This window comes from Ochlerotatus camptorhynchus, unplaced genomic scaffold (genome assembly GCF_037179485.1).
Source record: "Ochlerotatus camptorhynchus isolate MF236.1 unplaced genomic scaffold, CSIRO-AGI_Acam_v1.1 ptg000085l, whole genome shotgun sequence".
In the NCBI taxonomy this organism is placed as follows: domain Eukaryota; kingdom Metazoa; phylum Arthropoda; class Insecta; order Diptera; family Culicidae; genus Ochlerotatus; species Ochlerotatus camptorhynchus.
Genome location: NW_027040575.1, coordinates 4,905,722 through 4,924,534, shown reverse-complemented (window position 1 = coordinate 4,924,534; position 18,813 = coordinate 4,905,722). Strand labels below are relative to the sequence as shown.

The 18,813-nt window shown below is 35.0% G+C and overlaps 1 protein-coding gene across 23 annotated transcripts in view; it reads right to left on the bottom strand.

Annotated features, from left to right (window-relative positions):
- Positions 1-1,992: 1,992 nt before the first annotated feature.
- LOC135698378 (protein muscleblind-like) overlaps positions 1,993-18,813 on the bottom strand; it is an 847,806-nt gene continuing 830,985 nt past the window's right edge. For 18 of the 23 annotated variants that reach the window (XM_065218320.1, XM_065218321.1, XM_065218314.1 and 15 more), the window contains 2 exons: positions 17,785-17,869; positions 1,993-8,997 (listed from right to left, as the gene is read on the bottom strand). In XM_065218320.1, coding sequence (XP_065074392.1) covers positions 8,846-8,997; positions 17,785-17,869 — 237 coding nt within the window. In that variant the 3' untranslated portion in view covers positions 1,993-8,845. Of the gene's footprint in view, positions 8,998-17,784; positions 17,897-18,813 lie in introns of all 23 variants that reach the window. The other 5 variants (XR_010517480.1, XR_010517483.1, XR_010517481.1 and 2 more) reach the window with 2 other exon arrangements.

The window sequence follows — 18,813 nt, the reverse complement described above, 5'->3', positions numbered from 1 at the left end:
CAAACTGACGATAAAAAGCGTTGTTTGAAAAAGCTGATATATCCTTTCGAAAAAGTAATCGAGATTTGTTGAATGCGGGATCATTATCATTCAGGCAAGGAGGTGGATCCACTTTGGAGTGCTTGCGACATCGAGGCGATGCCGCTGCCAGCAGTCAGTGATCTCGACGGGAACGACCCGCAAGGTTCGAGGTGCAAAACTCGAACGCTGCGCGCTTGACAGGAACCGCTGCCTTCCTACTGCTGCTGCTATTGCTGCTACCAGCTCACCCGCCGTTCCAATCGAAAATGAGTTGAGGCATAAAAGCAGCACTGTTTTATAACTTCAAATTCAAGCAGCACGATGTGCAATCAAATGGTACTCGTTTATGACGACTGGGTTTGGGGAGAACGTTTATTTCATGAAAACAGTCTTAAAATAATCACTTTTAATTTGTACATTTTTCAACAGTTTTTTTATGGAAAATCGAAAAAGCGTTTTTTAGCAGATTATGAGAGTTATTTCCTATCGATTGGTGTATTTGGATTTTAATTTCATCTATAAATGACATAGTTATAAGCGTTAAAAGCCTTACACCTTTTCGTGACGGTTGGAATTTTAGATTTTAGATTTACCCCTAGTACCTTCCCGTAAGACGTAGTCTAAATCAAAAAGCTAGTTACAAAATTCATGAAATCACCTAGCGTTGACAATTTTCTTAAGATTGATATGCTTATATTTATGAGATTTGGATGCTATGTGATTTCATTACAAAACACACAAATACGAACAAACGATGGTTGTTTAAAATCAGAAAGCTTTTAAGGCTCTTACAATCGAGGTCGCAATCGTTGTTATGAAATAAATATTGTCAAATTTATATTTAACCGCAGTTTAGCAAATTAAAAAAAAAATGCAACTGGCCCCCTCCAGATAAATTTTCTAGCTACGCCAGTGCCCTTGCCCATTCGGATTACTGATCCTTACGACATGCTAGCCTATTGGCAAATCAAAGTTGGGACTCGTGGAGAATAGAAGAACTATGAGAGTGATGATGGTTTCAAAATTTTCCACGGGGAGGTATACGAGTGCAATCTTAAAATGTTTTTATTTTGCAAATGGAGCATTTTATTTAAATCTGGTTGCTGCTACAGTTGTAGAAAAGCTGAAATCTATGTCTACACATAAAAATCTGAAAAGAAATTATGTTTTCTATATTATATGTCTATTGATTGCACTCGTATACCTCTCCGTTGAAAATTTTGAAATCATCATCACGTTCATAGTTCTTCTATTCTGCACGAGTGCCAACTTTAATTTGCCAATTACATAAAGTCTGTTTTCTGACCAATGTACTAAATGGATTAACGTCTTCGTCATCGAAGACATTAAGACGAGTCTTATCCTATATGATCCAAATGCGTCTCTAGGTTAAATAAAATCGTTCACGATAACATTCTCCTCTACGTATGCAAGCCCACGCACCTTCTTGCATGCAACAGTAACAACAGACCATACACGGCCGATGAGACTAACTCAGAGAGAGTCACTTAAGGCCGGCGCATATTGCATCCGCTGATGATACGTTGCGGCAAACTGGCAGCTTAATCTGTTGTCTAACTGTCAAATTTTGTCTGTTCATAGTTCTTCAATTCTCCACGGGAGCCAACTTTGATTTGCCAATATCGTGGAATGCAAGAACGTTGATGATTAAAACAGTTTTTAATTTTTGAGGACTTCTACAAATATGGTGCATGTCACTTTTGTGTATAAGCAGTAAAACATTATCACTGATTATCGGAAAATATATTGGTGACGTCCACTTAAGGGAGGAATGTTTGTGGGTGTTATTTAGGACGAAAGGGGAAAATTGATCATGTTGGCATTTGAGTGGCTTTGTCATCTAATGCCTGAGAAATATGCACTTTTTTACGTTTATACTATTCTTATGTATCCAGAGCTTATTGCCATTCACAGGTTATGTTCTTTCAAATTAAACAACACGGTAAACGATTAAATTTGAATTGAAATGTTTTATTTTGAAAATAATTTTAGTACATAAATCAGTTTTTATCTTTCTTCCAGTTTTGTGTTCATTCTTGCTTTCGCGTGTGTAAGTGTATGTGTGTATGTTTTTTTTCTTGCCTTGAAAAATAAAAGTGGTTGTACTTCAATATTATTATTCTTCATTATTACTTGTTTCCACTTATTCACCATTAATTTACTTATATTTCCTTTCCTTTTTTGTATTGGTTGCTGATAAACTGAAGAAAAATAGGTTTCACAATGATTGATCAGTTTTGTTTTCCCACTTTCTAGTGTTACTTTTTTCTCACATAGTTTTAATATATTTAAAAAATGGAACATATGTATAATTTGTAATATTTTTACTTTCATATTTTTTTGCTTCGGTTTCTCGAAAACACTAGTTTTTTTCATTTCCTTATGTTAATTTAGATACTTTTCTCATGTGTTCATTTAAATTTTATTTCATATTGTATTTTAATCCCTTAATTAAAGAATTGCTACACAACTAATCATAGTTTTTCCTCAAGTTTTTTTTTAATAATAAAAGTGATGTTTTTATTTATTTTTATCAACAACAATTTATCATTTAACATTATTTTATTACTTTTTTTAAATTTAATGTATTTCTTCACTCTGCTCCATGACCCCAGTTCCGTCATTGACGAGCTGGACTTGCTTGGCAGCTCACTCAGAATCACGGGTCACGGGCCCGAATGGGAAACGCCTCGGGGGGAGAATGGATCCAAAAAAAGATCCTCCGATCGCCTTGTGCTCCAAGTCCGAGTGCGCCCGGAGCGTGTTTGCTTGCTTTTGATTTTTTTGATTTTCATTCTTGCTACTTTTGCTTACTTGCGAATATCCATGTTTTATGCACAACGCGCACCTTAATTCCATAGACTTGATCTAGTACGTTAAAATTTTCTTTAGAACTATCACAGACGCAGTGATGAATGCACGCGAGTGGCTCGATACCGGGACGGATTGCCGCCCGAGGGAAGGATCATCCGAACCTGGTATCGATTCACTTTTGCGTGAGTTCCTATGTTTTTTTCTCTTTTGTTTCTCGGATGTGCCGGTCACTTTGCACATATGTTTTTGTGTTTCCAGTTGCTTTCGGTTGTTCACATTTTGTTTTATGCTTTTTGTTGTTTTCTGCGGGAAAGTTTTGCTGTACTAGAGCAATGCTATTCTACTACTTTCTTCCTCGAACACTGAGGTCACTGATTTTTTTTTAAATGTTTAATTTTTTTCCGCTACTGAAAGAGTAGTGTTTTACTTTCTCGGTTGTTACTTTTTGCCGATTTTATAAGGTATGTCATTTGCTCATTAAGGATTCACTATTCGATCAACTATAGGTTCACGTTGGAGCTTTTCTCTTTTGTTCACTTGTGTAAAGGTTTACCAGTGAATTATTTAACTGAAATACTTTCTGTGTGTGATTTTATGTGTGTGTGTGTGTGTTTTATTATCAATAATGATAATAGTGATTTTTTTATTCATACAATATTTTAAAGTATTTTTGAGTAAAGTTTTCAATAATATTTTATTACTAAAAATCTTACAGATTATTTATGTTTAAGTTATTTTTGTTTATTTTCCATTACTTCAATTAGAATATTTGTTTGTTTCACTTTCATTCATACTACGATTTCCGTTTTTTTACAAATAATATAATCTTGTGTGTGTGAATGTATTTTTATTTATCCTTTTTATCAGACACGTTCCATACAAATTGTGGGATTTGAAGTGTGTTGACTGTGCTTCCAAAACCAACTGCATTTTTTTTTATTGTATTGTGTACCTTTATCCGGTTCTGAGGCTACTCGAATTTATTTCGAAGTGTGGACAATGTGTGTGCATGGTTGGTTTTTCCTTTTGCTGTCTGTGTTCGAGTGTGAATCAAGAAGGTGTTTGGGGAAAAAATCCTTCACAATATGGTTTATTGTTATTGTTTGTTTTTCTATCCCTATCTGTTTGGGTAGTTAATTTTCCATTTTTTTTTTAGAGCACACGACACAATAGCAGGTGTCGATGAACTTGATGTATGTTTTGTTTTTTTGTTTTTTTCAGGAACATTTTGTAAGAGATTTTGCGTTCTTCATTCCATTTCTTGTGTGAATAAATAGGAAACAAAAATTGATGAAAATAAAACACACAAATTTTTAGATTGGTTTAAATTAACGGAACACTGACATGCAACCGAAGGTGGAGTATTCGCTTGAAATGGTAGTGTGTGTAGTCCGATGTTATCGAAAACTGAGTATTTCATACTAGTGTAAATTGGAAAAGTTGAATGCCGGATGGGTTGTATCCTATCAAACATAATAGTAAATGAATAATGGCGATGATCTTTATTTGTTTCACTAAGTGTTGACTAGACATATACTGAATGATGATATCTGCCAGGGAGGTGTCCGTCAGCTCAGAACTGTCAAATGTCATGTTTTGATCGAAAAAAAAAGAACTAGATGGAAGTATGATTAACAAAAATCAGCGGAATTTCTGTTTCCGGGAACATATTTCTAGTCACTTGTCCAGATAATTTCAATATTCGTTTGCTTTTTATGCTTAATATTATCACAGTATTTGCTGTTTATCATTCGAAATATTTTGTGTGTTGACGTAAAGCATAAAAAATCCATACAGAACGTGATTTGTTTTTGGTTGTTGAATAATTTATTTTGGGGGAATTAAACTAAACTTATGAAGGGGAAAATCAAAATGATCATAGGAACTCAAAAATTATCACTTTTCAAATAAAATCAAATACAAAATGGGTTATTCCGTAAAACACTGAAATTGTTGTTCAGTTACTGTCAACTTTCATAATTTTGATAACGTTAAATTAAATTTTGTTCTGCGTTTCATACAAACAAAAAAAAAACACAAATCACTTTTGAAAACAAGATGTACTTTAAATAATTTCACAACATCGCATTTGCTTTCCACTTGATATTTTCCAGTTCGATTCTGTTCTCGGATAAGATTCAGCAGCTTTCGGTTCCTTTTTCATGTTCTGTTTTGCTTAAAATACAATTTCATTGTGTTTCACATCTTTAAGTATTTCCTTCAATCAGATTCAATTCTTTTAGTTAATAATAATATATAAATGTATCTCCTAGCTATCTAAAAAATATTTTCTTCTGTTCACGATTAGTTGTCTGCTTGCCTTTCCATATATTCTTCCATGCAGTTTCGGTTGCTTTGCTTTTTAACGAACACTCGATTCGGATTTTCCCCAAAGCCTTTGGAAACAAACGGCAGTCACGGCTTGTTCGAACGGAAGTAACGTAAGTCATAAACGGTCAGGGTGGCAGGACGAAAACTGTACGGATTACAGTCACAGTACATAATGGGAAATTTCGTTCCAGATTGATACCAGGAGCAGTGATAAGTTTTCCACATTTTGGTTTTGAAGAAGATATGTGTTCAAACTGTGCGAAGTTCGACTGATCGGAACACAACAATGGGTTTCGGCAATCGCTTCTGTCTCACTAATAAAGTTTCTCTCATCGGTTTCTGTTACCTTCTCTCATTGTTTCCTGCATTTAAGTTTACTACTTTCCTCTATCTCTCTCTCTCCGTGAAATGAAATACAGTTGCAGGGTAAGATTTTTAGAAAATCATTCCCTGGTTCAGTCTTGACAAATCATATTTGGTTCACTGTAGTTGTGATACTTTATGCATTTTGTATCATGCTCTCGTTTGTGTAGTTTTTCCTAAGAATAATCTCTCTGTCGAGGTGTGGTTCTGTTTGTTCCGAGGGATTCACTGTAGCCAAGCGAAGCGGAGATTCTAGGACACAAATAAGAGCTCAAATGCGCGCAAATCGGTGAACGGATGGTGGTATTTTGAGTGCACGAAGCTTGCAAATCATCTGGTGTCTGAAATCGTACATGATTTTTTCTTGTTTCTGTGAACAACACAGATAAAAGCATCGTAGTCATGTTGACCATGGTGAACATATTAGGTTCATTTTATATATCCCGAATGGACCATTTTTGCATTCCAACGGAAAGTGTTCTGAATTTAGATGGAATCTTGCAGATATAAATTTATAATCATTAAATAGATATTGCGAACATTGTTGTTTGCGTAGGTGTTTTTGTATTATTTTTACTTTGCAGTAGGTAAAATCATTAGGTGAGCAATTCAGTCCTAAAATTTACAGGACTTGTATACAGTGCGTGCTGGTTAACCAATAATTTTGTTTGATATAGCTATATTTTAAACTAAAGTTTTTGAAATTTGTGAATAAAATTACTTTTAAATAGTTTTCAAATGTATTATATCATTGAATTTTTTTCAATTATATTGCAATCATGAGGGATAATCAATGCTCCTATTCAGGATTGTTAGCATGATCTTAAATAGTATTTTTACAGAGATTTGAAACTACATAGATTTGTCGTTTTGTAGTTCACCTATGTTCGGAATTGATTTATTCTGAGCAACGCTGAGATTCAATCCGTAAAAAAGTTGCCACTAGGCTATTCTAGCCATTTCAACCCCTCATTCCAACCACCGATCACCGATGAGAAGCTTTCAGGTTTCTGGTTCGAAATCTGAAACAAGCGATTGCATTGAAGATGTAGGTTTGGAAAAAAAAATGTAAATATCTAAAATCAGGAACAAACAAATAATCGAATATCACATTTCTTCACTTCGTATATGTTTATAGGAAACTGAAAACGTACACCAACGCAAAAAGGTAGTCGTGACTGATTGGGATCCGTTCCCGCAGCAAAAAGCAAGCCATGGTCTATTTTCCGCGGTTGTTCCATTTGACCGTGGTTGTTTAATATCCTTCTAAAGTTGTTTAAATTTACTTTTGTTTAATCTTACTTTAGTTTGTTTTTGTTATTTTAAAACGATTAGTTCTTTTTTGCTAGGGTAAATTTTCCATCATGGTGCAAAAACATTTTGAATGTTTTTGAACGCAACTTGAAATCGTTTCCATGTGTAATTCCCACATTTTCAATTATAATACAAACTCCCCACCTTTTCCGGTCGGTTGCTAGAGTACAATTAACGTTACAAAAAGGAATCAATTCAACAGTTTTGTTTGTAATGTTGAAAAACAGAAAATCTTTAAATTACTTCAAATGTAGATAATTTTTTTTTGCCGAGAATCACTCTTGTTTACTGATACTTTTAGTACTTACACGTAAGAGATTGTAATAGGAATACTTTTGATTTAGTGTGTATGAGTGTGGTTGTGTATGTGTGTTCTACTCCTTGAACTTTCTTAGGGAGAATAATAATACTAACAAAATATGAAAATATATCACTAATCAAACAAATAAAACAAAAACAATGAACTTAACGTAACATGAATAATAGTTCAGAATTAATGTAAAAAAAAATAGAGAGGTATAATCTGAATTCCATTTCTGCTTCCAACTTTAATTTTTTTTTCATTTCAATCAACCATAATTTCACCACTTTTTGATATATAATATAAACATATAAACTATTCATTATCGTTGCTCCAATAGGACGTGATTTATCATTTATTAGTTGTGTTTTTGCTTGTATTGAGTTATCTTCAATAGAGTGTGTGTCACCGTTTCAGTGTGTTAGTGTCAGTATCGGTACATAGAAGTAGTCAAATGTTTGAGTGTTTGTTTTTGTGTTTGAAAGTTTATGATACAGAGAATTAACGTGTTTTCTTTTCTGTGTGATCTTTTCAACGCGAACATGTGAGAGTGTGAACTTTTACCGTTCATGTGTATAAACTCGAATATAATTTGTAGATATTTTGCAGTTTTTCCCCAGTCGGTAAATTAGGTAAAAAAAGTCATGTTTGAGTAGTTTACTGCTGTTTAGAGTTGGTTTGTATATCGTTTGTTAGGTTTTTCGATTATTGTTTGTTTTCATTTATTTGTTTTAGAGAGTACAAATGAAAAGGTGTTCTGTGTGTAGAATAACGTCAATAAATTTGTATAGGCTGTTTCAATACGGAATTATTAGTTTTTGGTTGACTTAGTACAAAATTCAATACATTTGTTTTTGTTAGTTTTCTAATTTCATGTAGAAAATGTATAGTTATAGAACTTGTGGTGTTTAGTCTGAACTTATAAATATATTTATGCAACCATAGGATTATAAATTTGATGTTTCTTACTTCCAGATCATCGCATTTTCGTCATTCGTTAAAAATAATTACGCTAAATTTATCCCGCTAGATGTACAAGTACATTTCAATTATCTTAAGATGTACAGTAAATAAAAAAAATGCTCCAATATATAACATATTTACTAAATACAAATACAAAAAATATACAAAAAATACACAGAAATAATACAGATTAATTTTCTTTTTTATCGCGAAAAACGAGTCAAATATAAATTCGAGTCAAATATTAATTTCCAATATCAACATATAAAACTTGTATAACACACGACTACACAGTTCTAAAGTATATTAGCAAACATATCGCAAAATTCACCACTTACGAAGGAAAAAAAAGCAAAAGAATACTTTTCTGTACATTCAATAGTAGAGCAAAACGTCCGTTATGACTATTTTGGTTGTTGCAATTTTAACTTGTGTAGTTCGATGCTCACTCTCTTCTGTTCTGACGGGTTTTGTGTTGATGATTCTTCTTATTGTTCTCGCATTCACTGTTGTGTACTTATTTATTCTTGCTGCACTGTGTAGGATTCTATTCGTTCAAAAAATTCCACCATTTTGCCACATTTCTTAGCGATCGGCTAGGATCTGGGCTTCGGGGTTCTGCATTGAAGTGGTTGGTTGGTAGGTTGATTGATCGGTTGGTTGGTAGGTGTATTTCATATTGCAACTGCTGCTGCTGTTGTTGATGTTGTTCTTGTTCTACTCTGCTAGTTTTGCTGTGGCGGCCATCACGTTCGCTGGTGGCAGTACTATCGGTATGTGGTAATATTTACATTGTTTGCGCTTACACATACCCTTTGCATGATCACGACAGACCGCCACGCGTTGATCACATACTTCTACTTTATCACCTGTTTGGAAGAAATATTGGAGTTGGGGGAGTTAGAAAAGGATCTACTTATTTAATTGAATACATAACAATTAGTTGAAATAATTGACTGAATCTTATGAGAAGAGGACCTGATGAATTGTTGACTGAATTTGAGTTCGTAAAGTGATCAGTTCCAAATAAAAAGAGTATTTTTGACTATTTGCTTGTGGAATATTCCTCTTTTCGTATTCATCAGAATAACCATAGAACTCTGCTATGTAATATCTCAGGATTCTTCTGTAAATTTCCTAGGAACTTCAAGATTCTATGATCCTCCATAATTCGCTTTGAATGGTGCCCAAATTTTGCTTGGAGCGACTCCAGAGATTTTTTGAAATTCTCCTAAAAATTTCTTAGGAGTTCACAACGGTATTCTTCAAGCATATTTGTAAACTTTCCGTTCTGTTATTACAAAATCGAGGCGAATTTAGCGATGATAGTGACAGAGCCTCCTCTGTAAATATCGCGTGGAATTTTTCATTGACAATCACAGTAGTCCAGGAGGGTGTTTTTCAGGTAAAAACTAAAAAAGTGCATAAAGATGCAGTTTAATTAAATTGGTGTCTTGAGACAAGTTTAGATTTGAGAAAAGGCGCATCTGATGAAGAGGTCGTCCATAATTTAAATCCCTTAGGACAAAAAATAAAATTTCTAACTTTTTTTCTATGAGTTTTAAAAAAAAAATGTTCCACAAAGTTGTAGATCTTATCATTTACACAAACTTTGCTGAAAACATCGATGGTTTAAATCGTCGTTTTCATTGAGATATGAAGTATTTTTTAAGGAAGGTCCCTTCAAATCGTTTTTTAACCATAACATTTTTATTTGATTTTTTCATGGCATACTATGTTAGAAAGATTTTTTCATTTGCCAAAACAAGCAACTTTCTAGAATACTTCGTTAGCGACGTCAGCGGTTTAGTGGTAAGCGTGATTGCCTCTCACCCCAAAAAGCTTGGGGTCAATCCCAGTCAGCGACGCCCGATTTTCTGAGGCATAAAATCCATGATTACAACTTCCTTCGGAAGGGAAGTAAAGCCGCTGGTCCCCGGTCCATGAGTTAATAAGCTGATAGGTAGGGTCCATTGGTACTCAATACTGCCTTCCTGTTGTTGGTAGCATTGGTACTCAGTACGGAAAACAAGATCAACGGAAAACAAGTCAAAGAAAAAAAAATCAATCGTAAGTTAAAATGCATTTCATATAACATTCCTGTTTATAATACATTGCAGTGCATCTGACATCATATAACATTTTTATATTACATCTAATAGGTATTGTCCACCTGCACAACTTTCCCGAAGACACCAACCTTCTATCAAATCGGGATGTCATCTTAAGCAAGTAATTAGAGATAAAATGACACACTCTCGCTACCTAGTGAGCGAGTTCTGAACTGAGCATTCCACCATTCAATACGCTTTATCCATCTGAACAACTTTGGCCAAGACATCAACCTTCAGTTTAGTTTACATGCAAAAAATTCGAATCATTAATTAATTTTAAGTAAGTTTTTACCTTATTGTTGGTAAAGCTTTTACCTATTTTTGGATTCCTCTTGTTTACTCCGAAAATAATTCATCCTATTCTACACATTTTTGAGTAATTTAGAACGGGCGTATAAAAACTATAAGCCAAATCTCGATGAACATTTTAAAAGGCTCGATTTCCTTTGATTGATTTGCTTAACTGACTTTCTCTTGCGTTAATACATCCGTAGATGAACTAACACAAAAATTACAGGTGCGCTCTTTTACAACCTCACTATCGGCTATCTGCCTGATAGTCATAGCAAGTGCGAGAGCAAGCGAGTACTGAATGGTTGATTATGGTAAAAATGTTTGATCCATTTTCAATAGTTTGCTATTGATAAACAACTATAATATTTACACTAAACGAATCAAATTTTAATCAAGTGATGTAATAAGATTCGAAATCCATCCATAATTGGTCAAGTTATAAGCGTTCAAAACACACACTATTTTTTCGATTTGCAGCTCAGTTTATTCCTCAAAGACGTAGTTCATACGTCAATAAACCATCAGCATGAACTACCTCTCATAATATTTGAACGAAGTTATCTATGCATTTGGATTTAGTTGGTTCGGAGAGTATCAAAACTGACATTATGATCAGAACTATTCAAGACCTGAAATACTGCGGATCGTTAATCGAAAATAATCTGATTAAGCGAGCACAAATAGGACGCGTGAATTGAGCGAGCATTTTTCTTCAAAGGAACTGATGTTTGCCGCAGCATCTAGTGTTGAACCGCCAGGTATTAAGCTTGATGAATTTGAAATTAATGTCAAATGCATTACCTTATTTTACGTAACAGGAAAGAAGAATGCCAAGATTGTAGAGAACATCATGAAAGCACCAAGTTCAATGGAAACCTCAGAAACCAAAATCTAATTATGTTTGCCTATAAACGCAAGAGCTTCTTCTGGGAAATACGGCCAGAAGAAGATCATGCGTTTATATGTAAACATAATTTCTCAAAAGCGCAATACACGAGTATTCGGCTTAGTATTCTTCAAAGTGGCGCAGATATTGTTCCAGCGTATGGCAAAATTCTCGAAGCAAAGGAAATGTACTATCCACCTGGTAAATTTTAAAAGGAACTGTATGATGAACTACAACTGTAATTACACTGCCTTATACAGGAATATCGATTTCGCCATCCGTGGCAGTAGTTAGGCTTCAAGAACTTCTGGACCATACAACGACCCGCTTAATAAACAGTCAGGTTGAAAAACTGCAACAGTTCTATGGTAGCTATGAACTAACCGTTGTCTACAAGTGGGTATGTGATAGCAGCAGTAATCACGCCAAGTATAAGCAAGGTTTTAGTCACGAGCTCAAAGACGGTGCAGTTGAGGAGTATAGTGATTCATATTGCAATGATATCTTCCAGCACTGAATGCATCTAACATTCAATGTAATACATTTTTGGTTTGCGTGTATCATCAGAATTGCAGTTCACTTTAGAAAACCTTTGGAACTGTCTTTAGCTTCAGATTCACTTAGGATTGTTATCAAAATTCGCTTGGAATGCATGCCTATGGAATTCATAAGTGTCTTATGAAATCAATTTGGTTTGCGTTCATAAGTCATATCTTCTTAAAAAGCGCACTTCTGTCACAATATCTTATCTTTTTTTATTAAAGAGACTTTGCAACTTGATTGTGACTGGAATAAGTAACAAATAAGTTGCGACAATTGTTCAAATTGTAATGTAAAACATGTTACATTGTATTTAAAGACCATTTGATTATCTTATACCGTTCCACTCAGCTCGACTAAAGAGCAATTCTCTACGAATTCGCATATTATTTTTATATTTTGGTTGAAGAAGACTTTTTCGCACCATATGTAGAATATGTGTATTTCATTCCGGAATATATTGATGTCTTCTTCATTTCTTATTTCCAAAAAGATATGTACCTTCATTACTTTCATGTACTTTCATTATATAAAGTCGGAACAGTAATTGGACCAAGTTTTGGATGTTTTTCCAAAAACTAGAATTTTTAAAGAAATCTCAACTTTTTTGTCCATCATTTCTCCATCTTAAATTATAGTGCAATAGATGGTATTTTTTGTCCTCCAAAATATATCAACAAATAAAGAAAAATACAGATCATCATTTTTTGAGAAAAATTGTTTTAAAGACTTTATTTGAAATTTAAACAAAAAAGTTGGGTAATTTTTTTAGAGTGCATATTTGTTTCAAATAGTCTCATTCATTACCTGCAACATTGAGCAAGACATCAAACCGATCGGACAAACAGTTTTCGAGTAAAAAATTTCTGAAGATAAGCTAGATATTTTTCTATAGGCCCTTTTCAAAAATAAGGCTGGTGATATAAGACCCGAATAAACGAAAAAGGGTCTATAATACAAAATGGTGATATGAAGATGCAAAATGGCATAGTCGGTCATGAGGAACGATTCTGATAATTTTCAACCAAATCAAAAAATTCAAAAATTTATCGATTTGCGAATTCGTAGGGAATTACTCTATATTGGTCAATGTCTTTATGTGTGCATGTTGTAACATTTTAAGTGATGTTTTTCTCGGCCATCATTGCAGCAAAACGAACACAACAAGTGCTAAATGAAAAATACCGTGGTGAATATTAGAATTATTACATATTTTAGGAATCGGTCTTCTGGTTCCAAATATGTCACCGGAACATGTTCCGGTGAGTATGGGTCTTGAGACCACGTCAAATCACATGGGTTTTCGAAACAAGATTATGGTAGTCATTTCGGGTGCCCTGCAACAAATCGACCACATTCGGACATGTTCCGGGTACCCCCAGGGAAATGGCCAGTTTTTAACTTTTACCAAAACCCATCATGTGATACCTGGAATCAAATGAGAAATCAAAAACATGTTCAATGGTAGTCAAATCGAGTGGCCAGAATTGCCTACATTCAGACTACCGATGTGTTCCGGGTACCCTCGGGGAAGCTTACTAAAGGCTAAACTTATCTAAAAAGTAAGCTCAGTGGTAGTCATATCAAATGGCAAGAGAACATTGGGCACATCCGGACATGTTTCGGGTGCCCCGGGGACACCTCAAGTCACATGAGAATTAAACATGTATTTAAATGATCATATCATATGCCCAGGACATGTTTAGCCACATCAGGACATGTTTAGTTCTCCTGGAGATGTTAACAGTTTATGATTAGGGGCAAACCCATCATGTCACATTTTTTCATCTTTGGTTTTTACGTTTTTTATGTAAAAGTCCTGCTGGCTCTCAAGTTAGTGTCCTTTGATGAATTTCCACAGTTATTAATTGGGAGCTTTCTAGGCCAACCAATGTTTTTATTTGTATATTGTGTGGCAAGCACAATAATACTCTATACTCAGGGAAGTCGAGAAAATCATCAACCTCAATCCCGCCGCCTTCGGCTAGTTTATCAAAAGCCCCAATTTGTTGCCAGTTTCTTAGTGGGGCCAAAGCTCATTATCACAATGAATTATCGGCTCCGTAAAGCTAACGCGATTGAGCCTTCCAAATAAACGAACTAGATAAAAAAAAAGCTCATTATGCAAAACCTCATATCGCATGATAATTCAAAAACAAATTCAACAGTAATCGAGTGTCAATGACCACTTTGACCACATCCGGACATATTCAACAGTAAAAAAATAATTTTGATATCATATCACAGTGGATGCACTTCAATCGTGTCAAAAAATTTGGTGTAATATTACTTGCCAAAAAGGACATAATTATCATTAAAACACACGGCCAATCATACCAACTCAGCGACTGAGATTAATTGACTCAGAGAATTTTCTTTCCATACGAAATTTATTCAGATTTGGAAAAAAAAACTGCAGCTACTCATAGCTTGTGAGTTACGCTGCTTTTATTGCATTTGTTCATTTTTGTGGTCATAAAAATTACATTAGATTTTCGACATGATTGAAGTGCATCCTCATGGATGTAATATTAAAATTTATTTTTTGCTGTGATGCTGTGGTGCATCTTGGGTGATTTTTTTTTGGGACATTAAATCACATGAAAATCGATAAAATCGTTTGCGGTAATATTGACTTTCCATGCCCACATTGGTCACACGGATATGTTCCGGGTACCCAGCCAACAATTTGTGCTGGTTAATGGAACAAACTCTTTTGCTTATTACAGTGCATTACAGTGGACGTTTTTCGAAGCTTTGGACGTCTATTTGTTGACAATAACAGTAACAATAACAGTGTATTTTTTCAGTTCGAAAAACGCTCTTGCAATCGTGCACAGTCACCTGGAAAATCCATCGTGGTCCGCGTCCAAACTGCCTAAAGTGTTGAATTTTCCTAGAAACACCGTATGGCGCGTGCCCAAAACGTACAGGGAAACCTTGACGACAAATCGGAAGCCTCAAAGAAAACACCGTAGTGGAACTGCCAGCCGTCAGCTCCACGGAAAGGTCGTGAGGTTATCATAAGCAACCCAGACATACCGCGACAGTAGGCAACGAAATCGATCGCTCAAGCAGAATACCGTAGCTAGAACCCGGGCTCCAAAGCTGTATGACAACCTGTTGATCAGCCCCGTAACGTGGGTAGATCACTTTTTTGTGGTACGTTATGGGATGTAAGATCTACCACCGATTCCTAGTCCTGACTACTTCAAACGAGGGGAACAGGATTTTTCAGTAACCAAAGGAACACATCTTAGTCCTTGTTACTTTTTATGCCTTGTTAATAGTGATAAGTCCTCGGGTTGCCTGGACCGAGGATGATCTTGAAACAAGGAAAAAATGAGTGAGTTAGTCTTCACCTTCCTAATCTGCTATTCGTTGTTCCCTAGTTTGAAGTGGTTAAGGCTAGGGTTCTGATGTATGGTCATTATCGGTTGCTAAGGAATCCAATTTTGACTGACAAAGGGGCGCGCCTTTGGAGGGTGTTCCAACACTCCGAAGGGTATAAATAGCGGGACCTTTCAATTAGAGTCGATTCCTTGCGATGAAGGCAAGAATGACAACTGTATAAAAAATCGAATACATCATAATTTCTCGATAGTGATGGAGTAATACAACATGCACTAAACTAAGGTCACGGGATATACTATAATAGATTAAAATACTGGTCGCAGTAGTTTGATGTCCCGAAAAGAGAAAAAAATTGCAATAAGAAAGTTAATCAAGTTTGAAACCATTTTGGAGTTTTCGTGGCCATTTTGGCGATTCAATGTTATTTTTGTAATTTAACGACAAATAGCAACAAATCTCTAATACGATAATTCAAGACCAACAATTGAAATGGCCTTAACTCCATTTTGTAAACAAACCTTGTAAGGCCATTTTCTCGCGAACCGAAACCTACATTTGCAAACCTAAACCACACACCTAGAAATAACGAATTTTACACGTGACGGAATCCATCCATCCATCCATAAAAGATGAAGACGTAAACAAACATGTCATGTAATATTAAGTGCTCCGAGACTGAAAAGTTCGTTGCTCGACAAAAAGTACGTTTGATTGAGCTGTATCTTGCGTCTGTTATGACTCAAATTTATGTCAAAATTGACGCTCGTATATGTCACTCTCAGAACACCTAAATTTACATGATTTTTTCTAAGTGTGCACAATCGGGTAGAGGAGAATTTCTCCTACCTTTTCATTATGTTGCTTTGCCTTTGTAGACTTCGGTTCGCGAGAAAATGGCCTTACAAGGTTTGTTTACAAAATGGAGTTAAGGCCATTTCAATTGTTGGTCTTGAATTCCAAGATTCCATACTAAATTCGTTCTGCGTTGTGATATTTTCCTATGGCTATCCTAAGGACGCACCTTTAGAATTGATAATACGATCCATAAAAAAGAAATACACCCATTAAGAAAACACCCGAAAGATCCATAGAACCCCGGTGAAAATCCTTAAACAAAATATAACATACTATACCATCAATTACTGCCATTGGTCGAAAGGTACAGTAGCAGCACCTACCCCACCCGTGTCCCCTCGAGATCGTCAAGTCGACGATGACAGGAGCACATACAGTGGTAGGGGTAAACAAAAGCTGTAATTTCCAAACTTGAAACAAATATGTCTAATCTATGGATCATACCTATATTATTAAGTGTGCAATAGTGTGTTTCTATGGATCAATTCCGTTAGGTTCATTGTTGAACGTTTAATCCATAAGTTGCACTATTTTTATTAATAGAGATTTTTCAGATGTTTAATTAAAATGGTCTGCAGCCTAGTGATTACAGGCGTGGTTTTAGAAATCATGCTGTTCAGAGTTCTAATCTTGTTTTTTAAGTTGATTCTGCCAACACAGCTTTTTGAAATGCAAATGCTAAATTTGACCTTAAATACCGATCTTATTATGGTATTTACCGGGTTAATCATTTGGATGTTTTAAAGGAGCATTTTTATGGGTCATTTTTAATAGTTTGTATATGTATGTTTGTAAAGTATATTTGCCATTTCCCTATACATCCCGAGTAGGAACGAATATATCGATTTAAATTGGTATGGTTAAGCTTGACATAAGAGGTAAAATACAAAAAAAAACTCACAAATGTTCTTCGAATAACGAACTTTGATTATTATAATAACTGACGGATTCTAAACACTTTTTTGTATGCCATAATACCATAATGTGTTATTTAAAAGGTCTTCTAATACCAATCCAATAACTCCTATGTATTATTGTCTAAAAACTGAAAGATCACGTTTTGTTATTTTGGCATTCATTTGATATTTTATAAAATATTTCGATAACTGAATAATATTAAAACAAGGTTTTATACCATAAGCATACCAACATAAGATATCATACAACATTAAGATATTCATAAATTATCGGTCAGTTATAGGTTCTTGCTCGGGATGTTAGGCTGATTAACACCAAATTTTGGTATCAGGCACATAATTAGGCATTCGTTAGTTATTTTCTCCTGCTCGGGATGCATTCTGATTCTGAACAGTTGACATGACATGTAAAACCGGGAAAGTTTTGAATATTGAACAGGATAAAGGGGACTATCCTGATATTTTACCACGATGATTGAATACAAACTATTTTTACCTTATTTAAAACATTAGACACTGGGACACCGCTGGTCAACTGCCCGGCTGTTTTTCGCTAGTTGTTTCCGAAATTTTGGATGAACCCTCAAATATAGTCAAGTTGATCCCAACATAGGGCCACCAACACACTGAATCCTCTCCTCTTATCCAGCAATATTTATATAATGTACATAAATAACTCAAACCGGGTATACTTACACTCCATTAGATGTACGAATCTACAGGTCGGGCGCGTGCACATCGATCTATTAAAATCTTGGCACACCGGGAGGGTGTCCAGTAACTGTAACGGGCGGACAAGAAAGACAGACTTTCGATTAGTTTAGCCTTAATTTGCACTCGAGCCAGCGTGATGGAAGAGAAATGGTGATTTTCAAGTTATAAGTAGTGGTAGTAAGAATGGTTGATTCAAACGAACTAAAGTAAAACAAAACAGAAAAACGAGATTATTAAATTAAAACAATAAAACTTAACCCGAATGGCAAGGGAAGATATGGGGATGTTTTTTTTTTTTGGTTTTGGTGAATTCAAGACCGCAAAGACGGAGGCTTTTGAGAGAATACAGTAAGGGGGTGGAAAAAAATCGATTTGAATTTGGAATTAGAAACTTTGGGATTGTGGGAGAATGGGGAACATTTTGAGAATTTATTCTAGCAAAAATGGCATTGATGTATTTCAGGTTGGATAATCCACAGTTTTCAGTTTGTTTAAATGACGATTCGGGATTTAAGTTTTCAGTTTGTCACGAAACAGTGGCTTTGATTGTTTTTTCCCTAATTGTTTCTGACTAAATTCATGTTTGTACTAAGTGTTCACTGCCTAACCCTAAAGATTTAGTTAGTTCATCTGTAGACACTTTATTGCCCTATCGAAATGTTAGAACTTGATTGGTTTATCACTTCAAGTAGAGACAGTTTTCAATGAACTAAAACACGTAAAGAAACTAACAAGCAGACATTTTTTGTATAATTGAAATTAGGAAAAAGCACAGTTAGTAAGAGAATCTGGATTTTGTGTGTGAGAATAGATACTAAGCAGCAGGCATTCATTCTTCAGCGGCAGCCCATATCTGTTTGAAAAACCATTAATATTTTCGATACTTGTGTCTAATCAGAAAGCTAGAGGCAAGGAAGGGGTGAGTTTATATGTCTTAAACTTTTTTTTATAATGTAAAACAGAAGAAAGTACATAAGCGGTGCTGCTGCCACCAAGCAAGCGGCCAATACC